The sequence below is a fragment of the Heterodontus francisci genome, chromosome 13 (assembly GCF_036365525.1).
Source record: "Heterodontus francisci isolate sHetFra1 chromosome 13, sHetFra1.hap1, whole genome shotgun sequence".
Classification (NCBI taxonomy): Eukaryota; Metazoa; Chordata; class Chondrichthyes; order Heterodontiformes; family Heterodontidae; genus Heterodontus; species Heterodontus francisci.
The window spans coordinates 66,713,225-66,735,429 of record NC_090383.1 but is presented as its reverse complement, the minus strand read 5'-3'; the positions used below and the strand labels follow the sequence as shown (position 1 = coordinate 66,735,429).

The window sequence follows — 22,205 nt, the reverse complement described above, 5'->3', positions numbered from 1 at the left end:
GCTTCTTGAGTGTTTGAGCTGCACCCATCCAGGAAAGTGGATAGTATTGCATCACACTTTTGACTTGTGCCTTGTAGATGGTGGAAAGGCTTTGCGGAGTCAGGAGGTGGGGTACTCGTCACAGAATTACCAGCCTCTGACCTGCTCTTGTAGCCACTTTATTTATATGGCTGGTCCAGTTCAGTTTCTCTTCAATGGTAACCCCCAGGATGTTGATGGTGGGGGACTCAGCGACGTTAATGTCAAGGGGAGATGGTTAGATTCTTTCTTGTTGGAGGTGGTCATTGTCTGGCACTTGTGTGGCACGAATGTTATTTGTCACTTATCAGCCCAAGCCTGCATATTGTCCAGGTTTTGCTGTACCTGGACACGGACTGCTTCAGCATCTGAGGAGTTGCAAATGGTACTTAACACTCTGCAATCATCAGCGAACATCCCCACTTCTGACCTTATGACGGAGGGAAGGTCATTGATAAAGTAGCTGAAGATGGTTGGGCCTAGGACACTAACCTTAGGAACTCCTGCAGCGATGTCTGGGGCTTAGATATTTGGCCTCCAACAACCATCTTCCTTTGTGCTAGATATGACTCCAACCAGTGGAGAGTTTTCTCCCGATTCCCATTGACTTGAGTTTTGCTAAGGCTCCCTGATGTCATACTTGGTCAAATGCTGCCTTGATGTCAAGGGAAGTCACTTTAACTTCACCTCAGGAATTCAGCTCTTTTGTCCATTTTTGTCCATCTCAGCTCCAGGACATCACTATAGGAGTTCCTCAGGCCAGTGTCCTAGGCCGGACCATCTTCAGCTTGGAAGTGGGGATGATCGCTGATGATTGCACGATGTTCAGCACCATTTGCGACTCCTCAGATACTGAAGCAGTCCGTGTAGAAATGCAGCAAGACCTGGACAATATCCAGTCTTGGGCTGATAAGTGGCAACATTTGCACCACACAAGTGCCAGGTAATGACAATCTCCAACAAGAGAGAATCTAACCATCTCCCCTTGACATTCAACGGCATTACAATTGCTGAAATGCCCAATATCAACATCCTGGGGGTTACTGTTGACCAGAAACTGAACTGGAGTAGCCATATTAATAGTGTGGCTACAAGAGCAGGTCAGAGGCTAGGAATCCTGTGGTGAGTCACTCACCTCCTGACTCCACAATGCCTGTCCACCATCTACAAGGCACAAGTCAGGAGTGTGATGGAACTATATCACCGTTCCTTCACTGTTGTCTGGGTCAAAATCCTGGAATTCCCTTCCTAACACCACTGTGGATGTACCTACCCCACATAGACAGCAGTGGTTCAAGAAAGTGGCTGACCACTACCTTCTCAAGGGCAATTAGGGATTGGCAATAAATTCTGGCCTAGCCAGCAACGCCCATATCCCATGAATGAATGTAAGTGCCACCTGACAGCACTGTCGACGACACCTTCCATCACTTTGGTGATGATCAAGAGTAGACTGATGGGTGGTAATTAACCAAATTGGATTTGTCCTGCATTTTATGGACAGGACATACATAATTTTCCACATTGTCTGGTAGATGTCAGTATTGTAGCTGTACTGGAACAGCTTGGCGAGCGGCATAGCTAGTTCTGGAGCACAAGCCTTCAGTACTACTGCTGGGATGTTGTCAGGGCCTTTGTTGTATCCTGTGTCTTCATCTGTTTATTGATATCACGTGGAGTGAATCGAATTGGCTGAAGACTGGCATCTGTGATTCTGGGGAGCTCAGGAACAGCATACGATGAATGGAACGGAATAACACAAGAAGATGATTTAGAAAGGGACCTGTTCTTGATGGCCACATGGGGGCAATGGATGATGCCCTGCACCTGGGGGAATCCAGCGATGAAGGCGAAACCCACTGCCCTCTGTGCCTGCAAGGCTTCATATGTTGAGAATTGAATGTACTGTCCAGCTCTGGCAAATAAGGCACCAGTGACCTGCGAGATGCAGTGGTGTGCAGCCGTTTGCAAGATGCCACCAAAGTCTGCAGCTGATCCCTGGAAGGAGCCAGAAGTGAAGAGGTTCAAGGCATCAGTGGCTTTGACGGCGACTGGCAGGGCATGGCGAGCAGTGCTGCGAGGTGTGAGGTCTTCAGTGATGAAGGCACAGGTCTCTGTGACCATCTGCCTGGAGAGTCGCAGTCTCCTGTGGCACTGTTTTGTCATCTCCAGGTAGCTCCTTCTTTGCCAGTGAATCCTATGCTGAGGGTATGGCCTCTGTGTCCTTCATGCCCCTCATTCCTTTCCTCTGCCCTCCTAATGCCTGGGACTTTGCCCTTCCTGCAAATGGTGTTGCTCCTCATCACTACTGGACCCAGAATCTGAGTCCTGCCCCCATTGCCAGCTACAGCCTTCCTTGTGCTTGGGTGGCCTCTCAGTTGTGTTTAGTCTCCTTGCCCTCTCCTCCTTTGCCCCCATGATGCCAGGAGGATGACAACCTCCAGCACTGCCCAAGCGCTTACTGCCCACTCTCACTGCCACCTGCCCTGACCCGATGGTGCCTGTTTCCCATTAGCCGAGTCCCCCTCTGCAGCATTCAATCTTTCATGGGGCCCAGCTAATTCCCTGGGCAGCCAAGACTGGCCCCCTGCTGGATGTCCGCCTTCATTCAGCTGGTCTGCCCAGAGCGTGCGTGCAGCCTGTGCACCCCTGTGTAAATCAGAACATGTCCTTTAACAAGATCTCAATGAGCTCTTTAACAATGTTAATTGGCCTTCCTAATGGTGAAACTTACCCTGGTGAAACTTGCTGGTTTAGGAACAGTGTCAGGAAAGTGGCAAGCCAGCCGGTACCAGAATTTTCATCCCTCGCCCACCTCCATTCCTGTCCCTGGCTGGACCTGTATATTCAGCACATGATCTTTGCTCTTTCCAGAACCTGACTGATCTGTGTATTTTCAGAGCGTGCAGGGTTTTTTTTGTGAAATCTTGTTGAAATTAACATAGCAAGTATTAAGGGGTTTAATATCTTTGGCAGTGGATAAATCCCCAGGCCTGGATGAAATGCATCCTAGACTGTAAAGCAAAGTAAGAGAGGAAATAGCTGAGGCTCGGACCATCATTTTCCAATCTTCTCTGTCTACAGCCGTGGTACCAGAGGACTGGAGGAGAGCTCACATTGTACCATTACTTAAAAAGGGAGAAAGGACTAGACCGAGTAATTATAGACTAGTCAGCCTAACCTCTGTGGTAGGAACATAATTGAAAAAGATTCTGAGGGACAGGATAGAACTTTTTATTTAGAAAGACACGGATTAAATCAAAGAAAATCAGCACGGATTGTTAAGGGAAGATTGTATCTGACTGACATGACTAAATTTTTTGAGGAGGTAACAAGGAGGGTCGATAAGGGAAGTCCGTCTATATGGATTTTAGCTAGGCTGTTGATAAGGTCCCACATGGTTGACTGGTCATGAAAATAAAAGCCCATGGGATCCAAGGCAAAGTGGCAAGTTGGATCCAAAATTTGCTCAGAGGCAGGAACACACAGTACTTAAAAACAAACATATGAATTAGGAGCAGGAGTAGGCCACCTGGCCCCTCGAGCTTGCTCTGCCATTCAATAAGATCCTGGACTCCACATTCCCGCCTACCCCCGATAACCTTTCACCCCTTGCTTATCAAGAATCTATCTACCTCTGCCTTAAAAATATTCAAAGACTCTGCTTCAACTGCCTTTTGAGGAAGAGAGTTCCAAAGGCTCACGACCCTCAGAGAAAAAAGTTTCTCCTCATCTCTGTCTTAAATGGGCGACCCCATATTTTTAAATAGTAAACCCTAGTTCTAGATTCTCCCACAAGGGGAAACAACCTTTCCACATCCACCCTGTCAAGACCCCTCAGGATCTTATATGTTTCAATCAAGTCGTCTCTTATTCTTCTAAACTCCAGCAGATACAACCTAGCTCATCCAACCTTTCCTCATTAGACAACCCGCCCATTCCAGGTATTAGTCTAGTAAATCTTCTCTGAACTGCCTGCAACGCATCCACATCCTTCCCCAAATAAGGAGACCAATACTATACACAGAACTCTAGATGTAATCTAAACAATGACCTGTATAACTGAAGCATAGCCTCCCTACTTTTGTATTCAATTCCCCTAGCAATAAACGATAACATTCTATTAATTACTTGCTGTACCTGCATACTAACCTTTTGTGATTCATGCACTAGGACACCCAGATCCCTCTGCCTCTCAGAGCTTTGAAATCTCTTACCATATAGTTCATATGTTTCTTTTTTATTCTTCCTGCCAAAATGGACAATTTCACATTTTCCCACATTCTACACAATTTGCCATATCTTTGCCCACTCATTTAACCTATCTATATCCCTTTGTAGCCTCCTTATGTCCTCTTCAGAAGTTACTTTCCTACCTATCTTTGTGTCATCAGCAAATTTAGCAACCATGCCTTCAATCCCTTCATCCAAGTCATTTATATAAATTATAAAATGTTTAGGCCCCAGCACTGATCCCTGCGGCACACCATCTTGCCAACCAGAAAATGATCCATTTATGCCGACTCTCTGTTTCCTGTTAGCTAGCCAATCTTCTATCCATGCCAATATGTTACCCCCCTGCACCATGAGCTTTTATTTTTCACAATAACCTTTGATGTGGCACCTTATCATATGCCTTTGGGAAATCTAAGTACAATACATCCACCAGTTCCCCTTTATCCACAGCACATGTTACTTCTTCAAAGAACTCCAGCAAATTGGTTAGACATGATTTCCCTTTCACAAAACCAAGTTGTCTCTGCCTGATTACCTTGAAATTTTCCAAGTGCCCTTCTATAACGTCTTTAATAATAGCTTCTAACATTTTCCCTAAGACAGATGTAAAGCTAACTGGCCTGTAGTTCCCTGCTTTCTGTCTCCCTTCCTTTTTGAATAAAGGAGTTACATTGGCTATTTTCCAATCTAATGGAACCTTCCCCGAATCTAGGGAATTTTGGAAAATTAAAACCAACTCATCAACTATCTCACTAGCCACTTCTTTTAGGACCCCACAATGATGTCCATCAGGACATGGGCACTGATCAGCCCACAGCTCTAATAATTTGCTCAGTACCACTTCCCTGGTAACTGTAATTTTCTTGAGTTCCTCCCTCCTTTCCATTTCCTGATTTACAGTTATTTCTGGGATGTTACTTGTATCCCCTGTAGTGAAGACCGATACAAAATACCTGTTCAATTTATCTCCCATGTCCTTATTTTCCATTATTAATTCCCCAGGCTCACTTTCTATAGGACCAATGCTCACTTTGTTAACACTTTTCTTTTTTAAATATCTATAGAAACTCTTACTATCTGTTTTTATATTTATAGCTAGCTTTCTCTTGTATTCTAATTTTTCTCTGCTTATCAATCTTTGTCATTCTTTGCTGTTTTTTATATTCTGTCCAACCTGCCACCCATCTTTGTGCAATTATATGCTTTTTCTTTAAGTTTGATACTATCTTTAACTTTTTTAGTTAACCACAGATGGTGGGTCCTCCCCTTGGAATGTATCTATTTTGTGTATTCTGAAATATCCCCTTAAATGTCTGCCACTGCATCTCTATTGGCCTATCCCTTAACCTAATTTGCCAGTTCACTTTAGCTAGTTCTGCTTTCATGCCGTCATCATTTCCCTTATTTAAGTTTAAAATATTGGTCTTGGTCCCATTCTTCTCTCCCTCATACTGAATGTAAAATTCAATAATATTATGATTGCTGCTACCTTGGGCGCCTTCACTGAGGTCATTAATTAATCCTATCTCGTTGCACAATACCAGATCTAGTATAGCCTGCTGTCTGGTTGGCTCCAGAATGTGCTGTTCTAAGAAACTATCTGGAAAACATTTTATGAACTCATTTAGGCTACCTTTGCCCATCTGCTTCTTCCAGTCTATATGTAAATTAGCTTCCATTATTTCTTCCTTTGTACCCATCTTACCATGTGGTTACTGTTAAGGGGCCTGTACACCACTCCCACAAGTAACTTTTTGCCTTTATCATTTCTCATCTCTACCCAAATTGCTTCTACATCCTGGTTTCCTGAACCTAGGTCATCCCTGTCTATTGTGCTAATACCACCATTAACAGGGAAACACCTCCATTTTTTCTAGCTTCCTGTCCTTCCTAAATGTCATGTACCCTTCAATATTGAGGTCCCAATCTATGTCATCCTGCAGCCATGTCTCTGTAATGGCTATCAGATTGTATTTATTTATTTCTATTTGCGCTATCAATTCATATGTTTTGTTTTGAATGCTATGTGCATTCAGATACAGAGCCTTTAGTTTGTCCTTTTATTATTTTTGTAATGTCTAGCCTTGACTGCTGATTTGCTCTTAGATTTGTACTCTCTATCCCTTCCTGTCATGGTATAATTTCCTGTATTCATAACTTTCTCTCTTGCCTTGTCTCTACTCTTTGATTTAATACATCTTCCCAAATTTGATCCCTTGCCCCCACTATTTAGTTTAAAACCCTCTCTACTTCCCTAGTTATGTGGCTCACTAGAACACCAGCCCCAGCATGTTCAGGTGTAGACCACCCCAACGGTACAGCCCCCACTTTTCCCAGTAGTGGTGCCAGTGCCCCACGAACCGGAACCTACTTCTACCACACCAGTCTTTGAGCCACGCATTTATTTCTCTAATCTTATTTTCCCTATGCCAATTTGTTTTTGTAGTTGGAAATCTGTTTCCAGTGGAGTTCTGCAGGGCTCAGTACGAGGGCCCTTGCTGTTTGTGGTATATAGCAATGATTTGGACTTGAATGTTGAAGGAATGATTAAGAAAATGGTTGTCCAACCTTTTCATGTGGGGAGCCACATTGCAATTTTTGTCTTACATAGTGGGGGCTGATGAGACAATTTCAGAAAGATAGAGGCATTAAAAAGTTATCTTACTATTAATCAAACAACAACAAATCTGCATTTTTATGAAGAAGTTTTAAATGAGAAGATTAATTTATTGTCTTACTTTCTCATCACTATGTTGGACACTAATTTAATGAGATACCTGGCAATTTTTTGCTTGCACAAGTAGTCAATATTTGCCCGCACACTTGTTGAGTGATGCGGAATATTCAGGATAGATGTCCATCTGTGAGGAGTGATCTTGATCACTCTCTCTCTCCCTCTTTGTCTCTCTGTCCCCCCTCTCTCTGTCTCTCTGCCTCCTCTCTCTCTGTCTCTCTGCCGCCTCTCTCTCTCTCCGCCCCCTCTCTCTCTCTGTTCCCCCCTTCTCTCTGTCCCCCTCTCTCTCTCTCTCTCTTCCCCTCTCTCCCTCTCTCTTCCCCCCCTCTCTGTTCCCCACCTCTGTCTCTCTGTTGCTCCCCTCTCTCTCTCTGTTGCCCCCTCTCTCTCTCTCTCTCTCTTACTCCCCTCCCTCTCTTACTCCTCTCTCTCTCTCTTACTCCCCTCTCTCTCTCTTACTCCCCTCGCTCTCTCTGTTACTCCCTCTCTCTCTGTTCCTCTCTCCCCTCTCTGTTCCCCCTCTCTCCCTCTCTCTCTCTCTCTCTCTCTCTCTCTGTTCCCCCCGCCCCTCTCTCTGACAGTTGCAGGCAGCGGGCGCGCTCAGCACATCAGTTTTGTGGTTGGTCAGGTTTTAAAAAAAATAAATTTGTGCTGTCAGTTTCATAGCTGACAGGTCTGACATCGGGAACAGTGGTTTCCCAACATTGGACAGATTTGAGCTTTTAAAAAAAGTTGGAAGCCGTCAGAAAACCTTGAATCTGTCTGAAGTTGGGAAACTACTATTCCCAATGTCAGACTTGTCAGCTGTGAAGCTGATAGCATGATTTTGTTAAAAGGCCGGTCTGAAGGAAGATGACAATGGACAATTTCACATCTGAAATATATCCACGGGCCGGATGGAAACCGGTTGGACAAACCTGCTTCAGAAGTTTGCAGATGATACAAAAATTGGCCCAGTGGTTGATAATGATGAAGAAAGAAATGATGTAGACTACAGGAATATATCAATGGACTAGTCGGGTTGCTAGAACAGTGGCAAATGGAGTTCAGTCTGGAGAAGTGTGAAGTAATGCATTTGGGGAAGGCTAACACGGCCAGAAAATACACATTAAATGGTAGGATATTTAAATGTATTGAGGAACAGAGGGACCTTAGAATGCATGTCCACAGATCCCTGAAGCTGCCTGGACAGGTAGATAAGGTGGTCAAGAAGGCATACGGGATACTTGCCTTTATGAGCCGAGGCATAGAATATAAGAGAAGGGAGGTTATGTTGCAGGAATTTTAGTTATGAGGGAAGATTGGATAGGCTAAGGTTGCTTTTCTTTGAAACAGAGGAGATTGAGGGGAGACCTTTTGAAGTGTACAAAATTATGACGGTTCTACAAGGAGTAGATAGGAAATCCCTATTCCCCTTGGTTGAGGGGTCCATAACCAAAGAGCTTAGAATTAGGGTAGGAGGTTTAGAGGGGATTCAAGGAGCAAGTTTTTCACCCAGAGGGTGGTGGGGATCTGGAACTCACTGCCTGAAAAGGTGGTGGAGGCAGACTCCTTCATAACATTTAAAAAGCACTTGGATATATACTTGAAGTGCTGTAACCGACAAGGCTATGACCAAAATCTGGAAAATGCAATTAGGATGGCTCCTTGTTGGCCGGTGCAGGTACGATGGGCTGAATGACCTGCAAATTTCTATAATTCTATGAGTGGGCACATCACTCTCAATTTCTAAATTGGCAAAACAATTTCAAAGCTGATGGCACACTAGGAGATTTAGACAGAACATTAGAATATAAGTCTGCAAATGTTCTGCTAAGACAGCAGCCAAAGTACACTTCAGATATTGTAATCAATTTTGGCTAACACACGACATTACAGAATACAGGAAAAAACCAAAATGAATCCCACCTATAAAGGAGATGAGTTATGAGGAAATATGAAAACAACTTAAGTCTAACAGTCTAGAAAGAAGTGGATTAAGGATGATTCTTATTGAAATATTTAAAATACTAAATGGTATTGATTAAGTAAACTCCAGATTATTCATTCAAAGTATGGCAAGGAAATAAGATTGAAGGACGTAATAGAAACAAATGAAAAGTAAATAACAGGAAAATTATTGTTTATTCAAAAAGTGACAACTTTTTGAATAATTCATAAAACAAAGCAATAGAAATAAAAACATTGGGATTATTTAAAATTCAAATCGATCTCATGATAAAGAAGTTAATGCACGAGGGGTGAATCCTCATTCTCATTCTCAACATTTCTTATTGCTTCAATTCTGAAACTAAGTAAAAGCAAAAATGAAAAGCAAACAGGAAAAACACAGAAAAAGAGTGATGATGAGACCAAACCAAATGAGTTACACATTTTATATTCCAATCACAGATCAAAATTTTACTACCTCCAAATTAGGGAAAAAATATGGGTAACAGCTTAATTGTTCCCATCTTATTTCCTAACATGCTTACATTCCTGAAGAAGCAAATCAGCAGATGGAGTACAGGAAATATCTGATCACATTCTAGGAGCACTGTAAGGAAGGAGAGTAAAGATGAACATTACAAGCCCTTTTGTCCACTGCTTTGTTATTGTTTAACAGTTTCAGTGGATGAAACATGAATCACCATTTCTTTCGGAGCACGTACCAACTTACAGCTTGGAAAGCACCCAAAGGCATGATTTCCAGAACTTCACCTCGAAGCCACACCCACAAACAAGACATGGATGTAATCCAAACAAATATCCTTGTTCAGGCATAGGTAAGCAGGCATCTTAGTGGAAAGAATGTACTACTTATTCAAAGTAATTATCTTCTGACTATGCTGTAAGAAATTAAATATCTGCATTCATCATAACTTAGTAGTAGTATGGAAAATATAGCATGGGAGTGTAATATCACTTTAAATCTGACTGTTAAAGGTGATGAACTGTGCAGGTCATTCTTACAACAACAATTGTCTCAGCCTATTGCAGTTGAAATCCACATTCGTGCCTTCATTACCTCTAGACTTGACTATTCCAGTGCACTCCTGGCTGGTCTCCCACATTCTACTCTCCGTAAACTTGAGGTCATCCAAAGCTCTGCTGCCTGTGTCTTAACTCGCACCAAGTCCTGTTCCCCTATCGCCCCTGTGCTCGCTGAACTATATTGACTCCTGGTCAAACAACATATATCCTTGCTTTCAAATCCCTCCATGGCCTCACCCTTTCCTATCTCTGTAATCTCTCCAGCCCCACAACCCTCCAAGATATCCGTGCTCCTCTGACTCTGGTCTCTTGTGCATGCCTGATTTTAATCACTCCACCATGAGTGGCTGCGCCTTCAGTTGCCTAGGCCCCAAACTTGGAATACCCTTCCTACACCTCTCCACCTCATTTTCCTCCTTTAAGACACTCCTTAAAACGAAACTCTTTGATCAAGCGTTTGGTCATCTAACCTAATATCTCCTTTTGTGGCACAGTGTCATATTTTGTTTTATAATGCTCCTGTGAAGCACCTTAGGATATTTTATTATGTTAAAAGTGCTAAATAAATATAGGTTGTTGTCATTCTAAACAGTGAAATATAAAATGGTGTTACAAAGGGAACTAGTACATTCGATTAGCACATTGCCCTTTCATCTCACAGATGTAGGTTTGAATCCAGCCAGACTACTGGGTTATTTCCTCTTTCTGCTGTTGTAAGAATCCTGCATGAGATGAAGTTGGGCAACCTGGACACAGTTCCTACTGGGTGTGCAGTTACACGGGAAAGCTGCCCTAAAATTCAAGACGATTGGCACTAAATTGGCAATTATTTAGGCCACCAGACATGGGGAAGCAGAATGGGCAGACAAGTGGCAGATGGAATTTAATACAGAGAAGTGTGAGGTGATGCATTTTGGCAGAAGGGATAGGAAAAGGCAATATAGACTTAATGGCACAGTCTGAAGACTGTGCAGGGACAAAGGGACCTGGGGGTTCATGTGCATAGATCTTTGAAGGTAGCAGGACATATTGAGAGAGTAGGCAGCAAAGCATATGGGATCTTGGGCTTCATTAATAAGAGGTTTTGAGTACAAAAGCAAGGAAGTTATGCTGAACCTTTATAAAGCTCTGGTTAGGCCACAATTAGAGCATTGCATCCAGTTCTGGTCACCACACTTTAGGAAGGATGTGAGGGTCCTTGAGAGGGGGCAGAGGAGATTTACCAGAATAATTCCAGGGATGAGGGATTTTAGCTACTAGGTTAGGTTGGAGAAGCTCTGCCTATGAGAATGGTAGAAGCAGAGATGATGAATGATTTCAAAAAGAAATTGGATGGGCACTTGAGGAAAATAAACTTGCAGGTCTACCGGGATAGAGCGGAGGAATAGGACTGATTGGATTGCTCTACAGAGAACCAGCATGGATTCAATTGGCCAAATGGTCACCTTTTGTGCCATAATGACTCTATGACTCTAAGTTGGATAGTTTGGAAAATAGAAATGCCAAAATGATTGTGTGGCAAGGGTGTGAAGAAAGGGTGTCCTCTTCTGAGATAGAAGTTAAGAGACAATTGTTCTCATACAAGTAAAACATAAAGAATAATATAGAATCTAGAGCACATTTTTGGGACATTGTAAAGGGAGAGTCACTCGTGTGGCTGGCATGAGAATGCCCGATACTGTCAGTGTTCCATTCTAAAGCAGTGAGATACTCCATTGTGGAACACAATTTGCCTATGACCTTTTTTTAAATTCAGGCGCTCCCCTTGCTTGGTTGGACTCTTACCTGCCTTATTGTACTCAGATCGACCCCAGAGATGTTGCATAACCTCAGGAGTTGTCCAAGGCTCCATTCTTGGCCTGTTCCTCTTCCTTACCTACATTCTGCTCTTTGGTGATATCATCCATGAATATGGGAGTAGTTTCCATATGTATGACCATGACATTCAAATTTGCTTTTCTATCACCTCACTAGATCCCTCCACTGCATCTGTGCTGTCATAGCTGCTTGTCCAACATCTAAACTTGGATGCTCCATTGTTTCCGGGGCGAAATTGGATAGCCCCTGAAAACGGTTGTGGGATTCATGATGCATAAATAATGCACACCAATATCTGGCTGATTGCTCATTTGAATGTTGCTGCGTGCAGCCAGCACTTGCCGCATTGTTCATAGGCTACATAGTCAGCAGGGAACCCAAAATCATACTTCTTAGCATCATGTAAAGCTAGCCTGCACTGCTTAAAGCTAGCCAGTGTCTCTTAAAGGGGAGGTGTATTTTGATTGGAGTGGGTCTGGCAGTTGTGCCATTTTGGGACACCTACCAACGAACACCAGTTCTGATGAAAGGTTACAGACCTGAAGCATTAACTTTGCTTCTTTCTCCACAGATGCTGCCTGACCTGCTGAGTATTTACAGCACTGTGGGCGGCACAGTGGCGCAGTGGTTAGCACCGCAGCCTCACAGCTCCAGCGACCCGGGTTCAATTCTGGGTACTGCCTGTGTGGAGTTTGCAAGTTCTCCCTGTGTCTGCGTGGGTTTTCTCCGGGTGCTCCGGTTTCCTCCCACATGCCAAAGACTTGCAGGTTGGTAGGTCAATTGGCCATTCTAAATTGCCCCTAGTATAGGTAGGTGGTAGGGAAATATAGGGACAGGTGGGGATGTGGTAGGAATATGGGATTAGTGTAGGATTAGTATAAATGGGTGGTTGATGGTCGGCACAGACTTGGTGGGCCGAAGGGCCTGTTTCAGTGCTGTATCTCTAAATTAAACTAAACTTTCTGTTTTTATTTCCGATTTCCAGCATCTGTAGTATTTAGCTTTTATTTTAGTGTTGTTTCAGCATGCCAGTGGTCTGCTTTATCGCATTTTGTGTGGCGGCAAGACTTTCATTCAATGCATGCTGCGCATGTGTGCGTGGGTTTTACACCGGTGTCATCAGCCATGTCATCAGTGGATAGGCCTTGACAACCAATAGTCACTCTTTGGTTTGCTGTAGTGATGCAATGCATCTGGTCTAATGGACTGCTGCAGAATGAAGGCATCATGACTGCTGCCAGAATATCGGGCATTGACCTGCATGATGCAGTACCCAGAAAACGATATCCATGCACCATGAGGAAGCCTGCAATCCTAGTGAAGCACCGTGCTTGCACCGCGTGCTTACCCTGACAAGAGAATGAAATGTAGTCAGCTGTCTTTGAATACAGAGCCTTAGTGGCCTCCCTTATGCAATAGTGGACAACAAACTGCTAGATGTTGCAAATATCTCCAACTCCAGCCTAGAAGGAGCCAAATGCAGAAAAGTTCATCGCCATGGTCATCTTCACAGCTGCTGGCAATGTGGTCCTTGCTCTGCTGTGAGCTTTCAGTTGTGGCTGCAGCTAGTGGCAGCTTTCAGGGAGGATGTTCTTACTGAAGTGCATAAGGTCTCACATATTGTTCTCACTGAGATTTAGGTAGGAGATTTGTTCTCTGTGCACCCTTGATGGACATAGCTACCTGCTGAGAGCCCTTCTCCTCCTCCTCCTGCTTCTCCTCCTCCCTCTTTCAACAGTTTGTCCTACTCTGTGTGACCCCTGTTCATTTTCCAAATTATGCTGTATTCCAAGGGGAATGTCTACTAATGTACCCATGTTTGGGAGCAACTGGTTTGTGCAGAAGCATTGAAGTCAGCAAAAACTCCTTCAGCACCTGACACAGCATTCCCTGTAGACTTTTGCAACTTTAAGTAACTATAGAAAGCACCAAACAGTTGTAGAATCATAGCAGCAGCCAGAAGAAATCAACCAGCAACTAATCTGTAAGGGGTTGATGATCCCTTTAAATAGCAGTAGTTGGAGGAGGTCCTTCTTGCTGATGAACACATGTTCAGCTGTGTGAGCTTTAGAGAGGGCATTAGTTGAAGTATTGAGCTCCAAAATGGCACCACTGTCATCAAATCAATGTTGCACTCTGATTGACTTCATGATCTGTCTGCCCTGCATACTTACATTGGATGTTCACTACACGTCTGCTAATGCCCTCATCAATATGGCATCCAGCGTGATTCTCCCAGAAGTGTGCACGCATGCCATGGATGCCATTTTAATGCTCTAACAGCACTCATAGTGCCCAAAATATGGGCACTATTGAGTTCAATTTTTCACCCATCATCTTCAGTCCACACCACCTTAACGGCCATGACCACAGGCTTAAGCACACTGTTCACAGCACCAGCATCTTGTTCAACCCATAACTGAGCTTCCAACCTCATATCCTCTCCATTACAAGACCACCTATTTCTACCTTCACAATGCCTGCTTCCACCCCTAAATTAGCCCATTTACTGCTGAAATTTTATATACGTCTCTCACGATATCGTAATCAGCCTGAGATGTTTCCTGCCACCCAGAACTCTCTATTCCTCTGAATCCCACCTCTTGTGCATCCCTCCGCTTCAGCCCACCACAGGTGTCCATGCCTCCCATTGCCTTGGTCCCATGGTCTGCAATTTCCTCACTAAACCACCTACCTCTCCTCCTTTTAAAGCCATCTTTAAAAACCCACTCTGATCAATGTTTCCTCTACTTTCTTGGATCAGCAACTGATTTACCTTCCACTTCAATGAAGCAATTTAGAATGCTTTAATTTATTAACAGCAGCTTGGACCTTCATGCCTGATTTACACCCTCCATTGGTGAAAAAGCAAATTAGAACAAAGAACAGTACAGCACAGGAACAGGCCATTCGGCCCTCCAAGCCTGTGCCGATCTTGATGCCTGCCTAAACTAAAACCTTCTGCACTTCCGGGGTCCATATCCCTCTATTCCCATCCTATTCATGTATTTGTCAAGATGCCACTTAAACGTCTCTATGGTACCTGCTTCCACCACCTCCCCTGGCAACAAGCTCCAGGCACTCACCACCCTCTGTGTAAAGAACTTGCCTCGCACATCCCCTCTAAACTTTTCCTCTCTCATCTTAAACCTATGTCCCCTAGTAACTGACTCTTCCACCCTGGGAAAAAGCTTCTGATTATCCACTCTGTCCATGCCACTTATAACTTTGTAAACCTCTATCATGTCGCTCCTCCACCTCCTTCGTTCCAGTGAAAACAATCCGAGTTTATCCAACCTCTCCTCATAGCTAATGCCCTCCAGACCAGGCAACATCCTGGTAAACCTCTTCTGTACCCTCTCCAAAGCCTCCACGTCCTCTGGTAGTGTGGCGACCAGAATTGCACGCAATATTCTAAAGTTCTGTACAGCTGCAGCATGACTTGCCAATTTTTATACTCTATGCCCCGACCGATGAAGGTAAGCATGCCAGATACCTTCTTGACTACCTTATCCACCTGCGTTGCCACTTTCAGTGACCTGTGGACCTGTACGCCCAGATCTCTCTGCCTGTCAATACTCCTAAGGGTTCTGCCATTTACTGTATACTTCCCACCTGCATTAGACCTTCCAAAATGCATTACCTCACATTTGTCCAGATTAAACTCCATCTGCCATTTCTCCGCCCAAGTCTCCAACCGACCTGTATCCTGCTGTATCCTCTGACAATCCTCATCACTGTCCGCAACACCACCAACCTTTGTGTCATCCGCAAAATTACGAATCAGACCAGCTACATTTTCTTCCAAATAATTTATATATACTACAAACAGCAAAGGTCCCAGCACTGATCCCTGCAGAACACCACTAGTCACATCCCTCCATTCAGAAAAGCACCCTTCCGCTGCTACCCTCTGTTTTCTATGACCGAGCCAGTTCTGTATCCATCTTGCCAGCTCCCCTCTGATCCCATGTGACTTCACATTTTGTATTAGTCTGCCATTAGGGACCTTGTCAAAGGCTTTACTGAAGTCCATATAGATAACATCCACTGCCCTTCCTTCATCAATCATCTTCGTCACTTCCTCAAAAAACTCAATCAAATTAGTGAGACATGACCTCCCCTTCACAAAACCATGCTGCCTCTCGCTAATAAGTCCATTTGTTTCCAAATGGGAGTAAATCCTGTCCCGAAGAATCCTCTCTAATAATTTCCCCACCACTGACGTAAGGCTCACCGGCCTATAATTTCCTGGATTATCCTTGCTACCCTTCTTAAACAAAGGAACAACATTGGCTATTCTCTAGTCCTCTGGGACCTCACCTGTAGCCAATGAGGATGCAAAGATTTCTGTCAAGGCCCCAGCAATTTCTTCCTTTGCCTCCCTCAGTATTCTGGGGTAGATCCCATCAGGCCCTGGGGACTTATCTACCTTAATGCTTTGCAAGACACCCAACACCACCTCCTTTTTGATAATGAGATGACTGAGACTATCTACACTCCCTTCCCTAGGCTCATCATCCACCAAGTCCTTCTCTTTGGTGAATACTGATGCAAAGTACTCATTTAGGACCTCGCCCATTTCCTCTGGCTCCACACATAGATTCCCTTCTCTGCCCTTGAGTGGGCCAACCCTTTCCCTGGTTACTCTCTTGCTCTTTATATATGTATAAAAAGCCTTGGGATTTTCCTTAATCCTGTTTGCCAATGACTTCTCATAACCCCTTTTAGCCCTCCTGACTCCATGCTTAAGTTCTTAAATAGTTTTGTATCAGCACTAAACTTGTAGGCTGAATGCACTGCAACAATTTTCTTCAGGCTGTTATGCTGCAGAAGTAGCGCTCTGTCAGGTTCTTGCCTTTCTTTTTGTCCTTATAGTAGTTAGTAGATAACATTCAGAATACTTGATTGTTGACTGTTTTATTGTTGACCTCCCATGTTGCTCTTAAAGCCAGAGTGAATCAAAAGGTTTTTAATACCAATGACGTTACTTGAATTGTGACTGCAGACTTGAAGATTTTGAATACACAAACATTTCCGTTACCAAACCACACAACATTTGATCTCTCATTTCAGGAAGGTCCTTTAAGGTCTCAAAATGATTCATGTATTATTGTTTCTAGACAAAGTTCTTTACATTCAGTGCCAGAAACAATGCAAGTCCCATCTAGATGTTCAGTTTTATATTTTTAACTCTTCTGACTCCAAATCGTTAGTTTTCAATGTATCTTTAGATCAAGGAAAAATCTGAAAGACATAATAGGTTAATGGTTTTAAGAACATATGAATTAGGAGCAGGAGTAGGTCATCGGCCCCTTTGAGCCTACTCCTCCATTTAATAGGATCATGGCTGATCTGATTGTGGCCTCAACTCCACTTTCCTGCCTATCCCCGATACCCTTTGACTCCCTAGTTAGTCAAGAATTTTTTTACCTCTGCCTTAAAAATATTCAATGACCCTGCCTCCACCACTCTCTGGGGAAGAGTGTTCCAAAGACTCACAACCCTCTGAGAGAAAAAATTGCTCCTCATCTCTGTCTTAAATGGGAGGCTCCTGATTTTTAAACTGTGTCCCCGAGTTCTAGTCTTTCCCACAAGGGGAAACATCCTTTCAGCATCCACCCTGTCAAGTCCCCTCAGGATTTTATATGTTTCAATAAGATCACCTCTCATTCTTCTAAATTCCATTGGATTCAGACCCAACCTGTCCAACTTTTCTTCGCAAGATAACCACCCCACCTATCCCAAGTATTAATCAAGTGAACCTTCTCTGAACTGCTTCTAAGGCATTTATATCCTTTCTTAAATAAGGAGACCGAAACTGTACACAGTACTCCAGCTGTGGCCTCACCAATACCCTATACAACTGTAGTAAAACACCCTACTTTTATATTCCATTCCCCTTGCAATAAACAATATTCCATTTGCCTTCCTAATCACTTGCTGTATCTGCATACCAACCTTTTGTGATTCATGTACCAGAATATCCAGATCCCTCTATAGATCAGCGTTCTGCAATTCCTCTCCATTTAAATAATACGGTGCTTTACTATTCTTCCTGTCAAAGTGGACAAGTTCACATTTTCCCACATTTGCCAAATTTTTGCCAACTGATTTGAACTATCTATATCTCTTTGCAGACTCCTTATGTCTTCTTCACAACTTACTTTCCTACCTATCTTTGTGTCATCAGCAAATTTATCAATCATACCTTCGATCCCTTCATCCAATTCACTGATATAAATTGTAAATAGTTGAGTTCCCAACACTGATCCCTGTGGCACTCTACTCGTCACAGCTTGCCAACCCAAAAATGACCCATTTATGCCTACTCTCTGCCTGTTAGCTAACCAATCCTCTATCCATTGCTAATATGTTACTCCCAATGCCATGAACTCTTATTTTGTTTAGTAATCTTTGATGTGGCACCTTGTCAAATGCCTTCTGGAAATCTAAGTATAGCACATCTACAGGTTCCCCTTTATCCACGTTGTTTGTTACTTCCTCAAAGAAATCCAATAAATTAGTCAAACATGATTTCCCTTTCATAAAACCATGTTGACTATGCCTGATTACATTGAGATTTTCTAAGTGTCCCACTATAACCTCCTTAATAATAGATTCCAGCAGTTTCCCTATGACAGATGTTAAGCTAACTGGCCTGTAGTTTCCTGCTTTCTGTTTCCCTCCTTTCTTAAATAGAGGAGTCACATTCACTATTTTCCAATCTGATGGGACCTTTCCAGAATCTAGGGAATTTCAGAAAATTAAAACCAATGCATCTACTATCTCAGTTTTTTGGGCACTAAGCAAATCAAGGGAAATGGGTAGGGTGGGAAAGTGGAGTTGATGTAGAGGTTCAGCCATGATCTTAATGGATGGCACAACAGCTTGAGGGGCTGAATGGTCCACCTCTGTTTTTATTTCTTATGTTCTTTCGGCTCTGGTCATTCAGTTATTTAAAATTAGACTCTCATCACAAAATAGATCTTTTTTATGTAATGCCAATCTATCACTGGATATTCTGAAAGAGGTAAATCAGAGTTATTATAAGCCAAGGTAATCACAGCTTCCTTCACATACCAGTAAAAGCTAAAGGAATCCATCAAGGAAGAATCTGAAAGACATAATAAATTTATGTTTAGAATGTGACCCTTCAGTAGAGCAGAATTCTGGTAAGGGTGAGTTTCAGGATCACCCCGATACTTAAGTTTTTTTGTCTCTTTTAGATTCTGATCAAAATGCTGTGCATTTCCAGATTTTATTCCCAATTTCCAGAATTTGCAATAAATTTTAGCATGTTTACAAATAACAAACTATTTTTGTTATAGGTGTATGAAACAAGGGGCTGGATTTGGAGTTCCCAACACACTGGGATTGGGGGGAACGTCCTGTAGTATGTGGGAAACCCAAAAATAAGTGCAGCTTTTTAATCCAGCCACTACCTTACCAATTTACTTCCAGGATTTCAAACCAATTAGCTTGAGCAGGCATGATGTCGATCCGCGTGAGTTGATTTCAACTTTGATATTCAAAGGGACACTCCAACTCTGAAATTTAATGGATCCTGGAGTTGGGAGCAGAACACAACAAATTGACAGAATGGAGTGTACATGTTCAAAGGCAGATCATTGTTTTAGTGAAGCCTGCCTGGATGTGATGCTGGGGGCTGTAAGGGTCTGCAGGAAGATACTATTCCCTACTGACGGGAGAAAGAAGCCTGCCAGTGAAACCAAAAGGTTGCCAATGACGTTATCAGCAGGATTGTGGTGCCACATTGATGAATTAAATGCCAAAAGCGGTTTAATGACCTAACCAGGGCAGGAAAAGTGAGTACAGTCGTACATTCAAGTACCTCCTGATGTGTGTATCACACTAACCCCCTAACTCTGCCTTCTCAAACCTGCTGAAGCACATCAGGGCGGCACAGTGGCGCAGTGGTTAGCATCGCAGTCTCACAGCTCCAGCAACCCGGGTTCAATTCTGGGTACTGCCTGTGTGGAGTTTGCAAGTTCTCCCTGTGTCTGCGTGGGTTTCCTCCGGGTGCTCCGGTTTCCTCCCACATGCCAAAGACTTGCAGGGTGATAGGTTAATTGGCTATTATAAATTTCCCCTAGTATAGGTAGGTGGTAGGGAAATATAGGGACAGGTGGGGATGTGGTAGGAATATGGAATTAGTGTAGGATTAGTATAAATAGGTGGTTGATGGTCGGCACAGACTCGGTGGGCCGAAGGCCCTGTTTCAGTGCTGTATCTCTAAACTAAATCACTCTTCACATCAACTTACCTTGCAGATACACCCATCCCTCTCTGTCTATGCACTTTCTCACATCCTAACTGACACGCACCCTCACCTTAATGCAAGGTCATGCCTCTCCCTTATAGTCACCCTCAACTAAAGCTCTCCATTCACCCAATACATGCCATTACTCTGATTCATAGGTCTCTTCTTTCCCTCCTTGCAGGAAAAGAGAGCATAGAACATGAAGAAGCAGACAACTGTTCAGTCATCTTGTAACTGACAGAGGAGGACGACGCCCTAGACATCAGCAGGATCTCAGCCTTCTCGACCCTCCAAAATGAAGTGCTTGCAACTACTTAGTGACGGAATTAAATAACAGACAGCCACATGGCATACAACACTTACTCATGTTGACTTGATGTCAGCAGTGAGTGAAATATAATCATGTACATAATGATCACTTAAAACATTAATACCTTGGCAGTTCTAATTCATTTCTTTAATCCTCCACTGCTCCTTCAAGCGTCCTGCAGGAGCTGGTGCAGAAGAACGATGACGACTCCACAGAGCAGGGCACTTATTCTGAGGGTGCAAGATCACAGGACTCATGCAGACCATGCATCAGCTTAGATAAACATCTGTGGTACTGGTAAGGAAAACAGTTGGGTTTTCACCTGGTGACTCTCACAAGTGAGCAAGAGAAGATGGTGGAGACAGGGGCAGCAGTAAAGAGTCTCCAACGGAAGCCACAGAACACTCTGAACTCTGCTCAGCTGGACGCTGATGCTGAACCTCAAGGGCAGTCGATGAAGGGGATACTTCTGGAACAGCAGCAAAGAACGTGCAATGCACAGACAGGTGTTCCATGCACTGTGCATGCTTGCAGAGAGATTGGAGGAGTCTGTCTCAAGCATGAAAGGTATGATGTTGCAGACCGTTATGATGATGTCCTTACCCATGGAAAGAGTAGCAACCTGCATGGAGAATCAAACATAGCAATCAAATGAGTGCATGCAGGTCCTCACCTTTGGCTTGCACACTATAAATGCCACCGTAAATAGGATTCATGATACCCTAAGCTTGGTTGTTCATTGGCCCACTGATCTGCAGCAAATTGTTCTTTAGTTCATTGTGAGCAGGGAAGTGTGGGTGGGCCATGAGAGGGATGATGGCAATAGGGAGGGAAAGATAAGAAAGGACTTGGCTCAAAGCACTTCCACATCTCACTTGTTGCCCTTCTCACTGCCCACCCCCCCAACCAACCTCAGTCAGTACTCTACATGCTGCCTTGTGTCCCAATGGCCAAGTCTTCTGCACAGGTGCAAGTGGAGCAGTCTTTGACAGGGCCCTTGCAGGCTCCAAAACCCAAAGGATGTCAGCCAAGAGTATGTCATTGTTCAGAGGCAGGGATCTGAGCCACCTGCCTCTACCTCTGCTAAAGCTACAGGGGTTGCACTCTGTAGAAGTGCTAGGAACAGTAAGAGTAAAGATTTGTAGTTGCACAAAGAAATGCAGATGGATGTGTTACACAATGTTAAATAGGTAAGTTTCTGATTATTTTTGAGCCACAACAATATTATTGTTTGTTTTCACCATTTCCGTGTGTTGTCCGTATTTGGTTGCTGCCTGGCAAGTGCCCTTTCCCCTTGTGATGAATTGCAAGTCAAGGTGGGTTGTGAAAGGGATGCTTGGTTGTTTGCAGGACTGCTTTGTGTTATGGGAAGTGTGGGGGAAAATAGTTTTTGTATGTGGTTGTCAGTTAGGTGGCCTGGTGGACATTGCAATAATGAGGGCATTGCGGGCAGCAATGTGCACCACTGCTGGTGCTTTGACCATGTTACATTCCACCTCCTTCTTGGAACCATCTGGAGAGGCTCCATGCTCTGCATCCTATTCCTTCTGCAGGTCCAAACCACTCTGCTGTGCAATGTTGTGTAGGGTGCAGCACACTGCAACCATTCTGGACAGCCTGGCTGGTGTGTACTGAAGGCTACCTCCAGATCTGTCTAGGCACCTAAAACACATCTTCAGCATGCCAATGGCTTGCTTAGTGACACATCTGATTATCATATGACTTTCATTGTATCACTGCTAGGCCTCATTGGTTGGGTTCCTCATGGGTGTCATCAGCCATGTTTTAAGTGGATATCCTTGTCCCCAAGCAGCCAGCCGGTAAGTCTGCTT

The 22,205-nt window shown here is 43.7% G+C and overlaps 1 protein-coding gene and 1 long non-coding RNA gene across 3 annotated transcripts in view; one reads left to right on the top strand and one right to left on the bottom strand.

Moving 5' to 3' along the window:
- LOC137376414 (uncharacterized protein C2orf73-like) overlaps window positions 1–22,205 on the top strand; it is a 128,581-nt gene that overhangs the window by 60,342 nt on the left and 46,034 nt on the right. For both annotated transcript variants that reach the window (XM_068044933.1, XM_068044932.1), the window contains exon 3: window positions 9,594–9,753. In XM_068044933.1, the coding sequence (XP_067901034.1) occupies window positions 9,594–9,753 (160 nt within the window). The remainder of the gene's footprint in view (window positions 1–9,593; window positions 9,754–22,205) is intronic.
- Window positions 16,701–22,205, bottom strand: part of LOC137376417 (uncharacterized) — a 106,364-nt gene continuing 100,859 nt past the window's right edge. The window contains exons 2-4 of the long non-coding RNA XR_010976212.1: window positions 20,498–20,995; window positions 18,863–18,896; window positions 16,701–17,026 (exon numbers count right to left, since the gene is read on the bottom strand). This is a non-coding gene — a long non-coding RNA (uncharacterized lncRNA). The remainder of the gene's footprint in view (window positions 17,027–18,862; window positions 18,897–20,497; window positions 20,996–22,205) is intronic.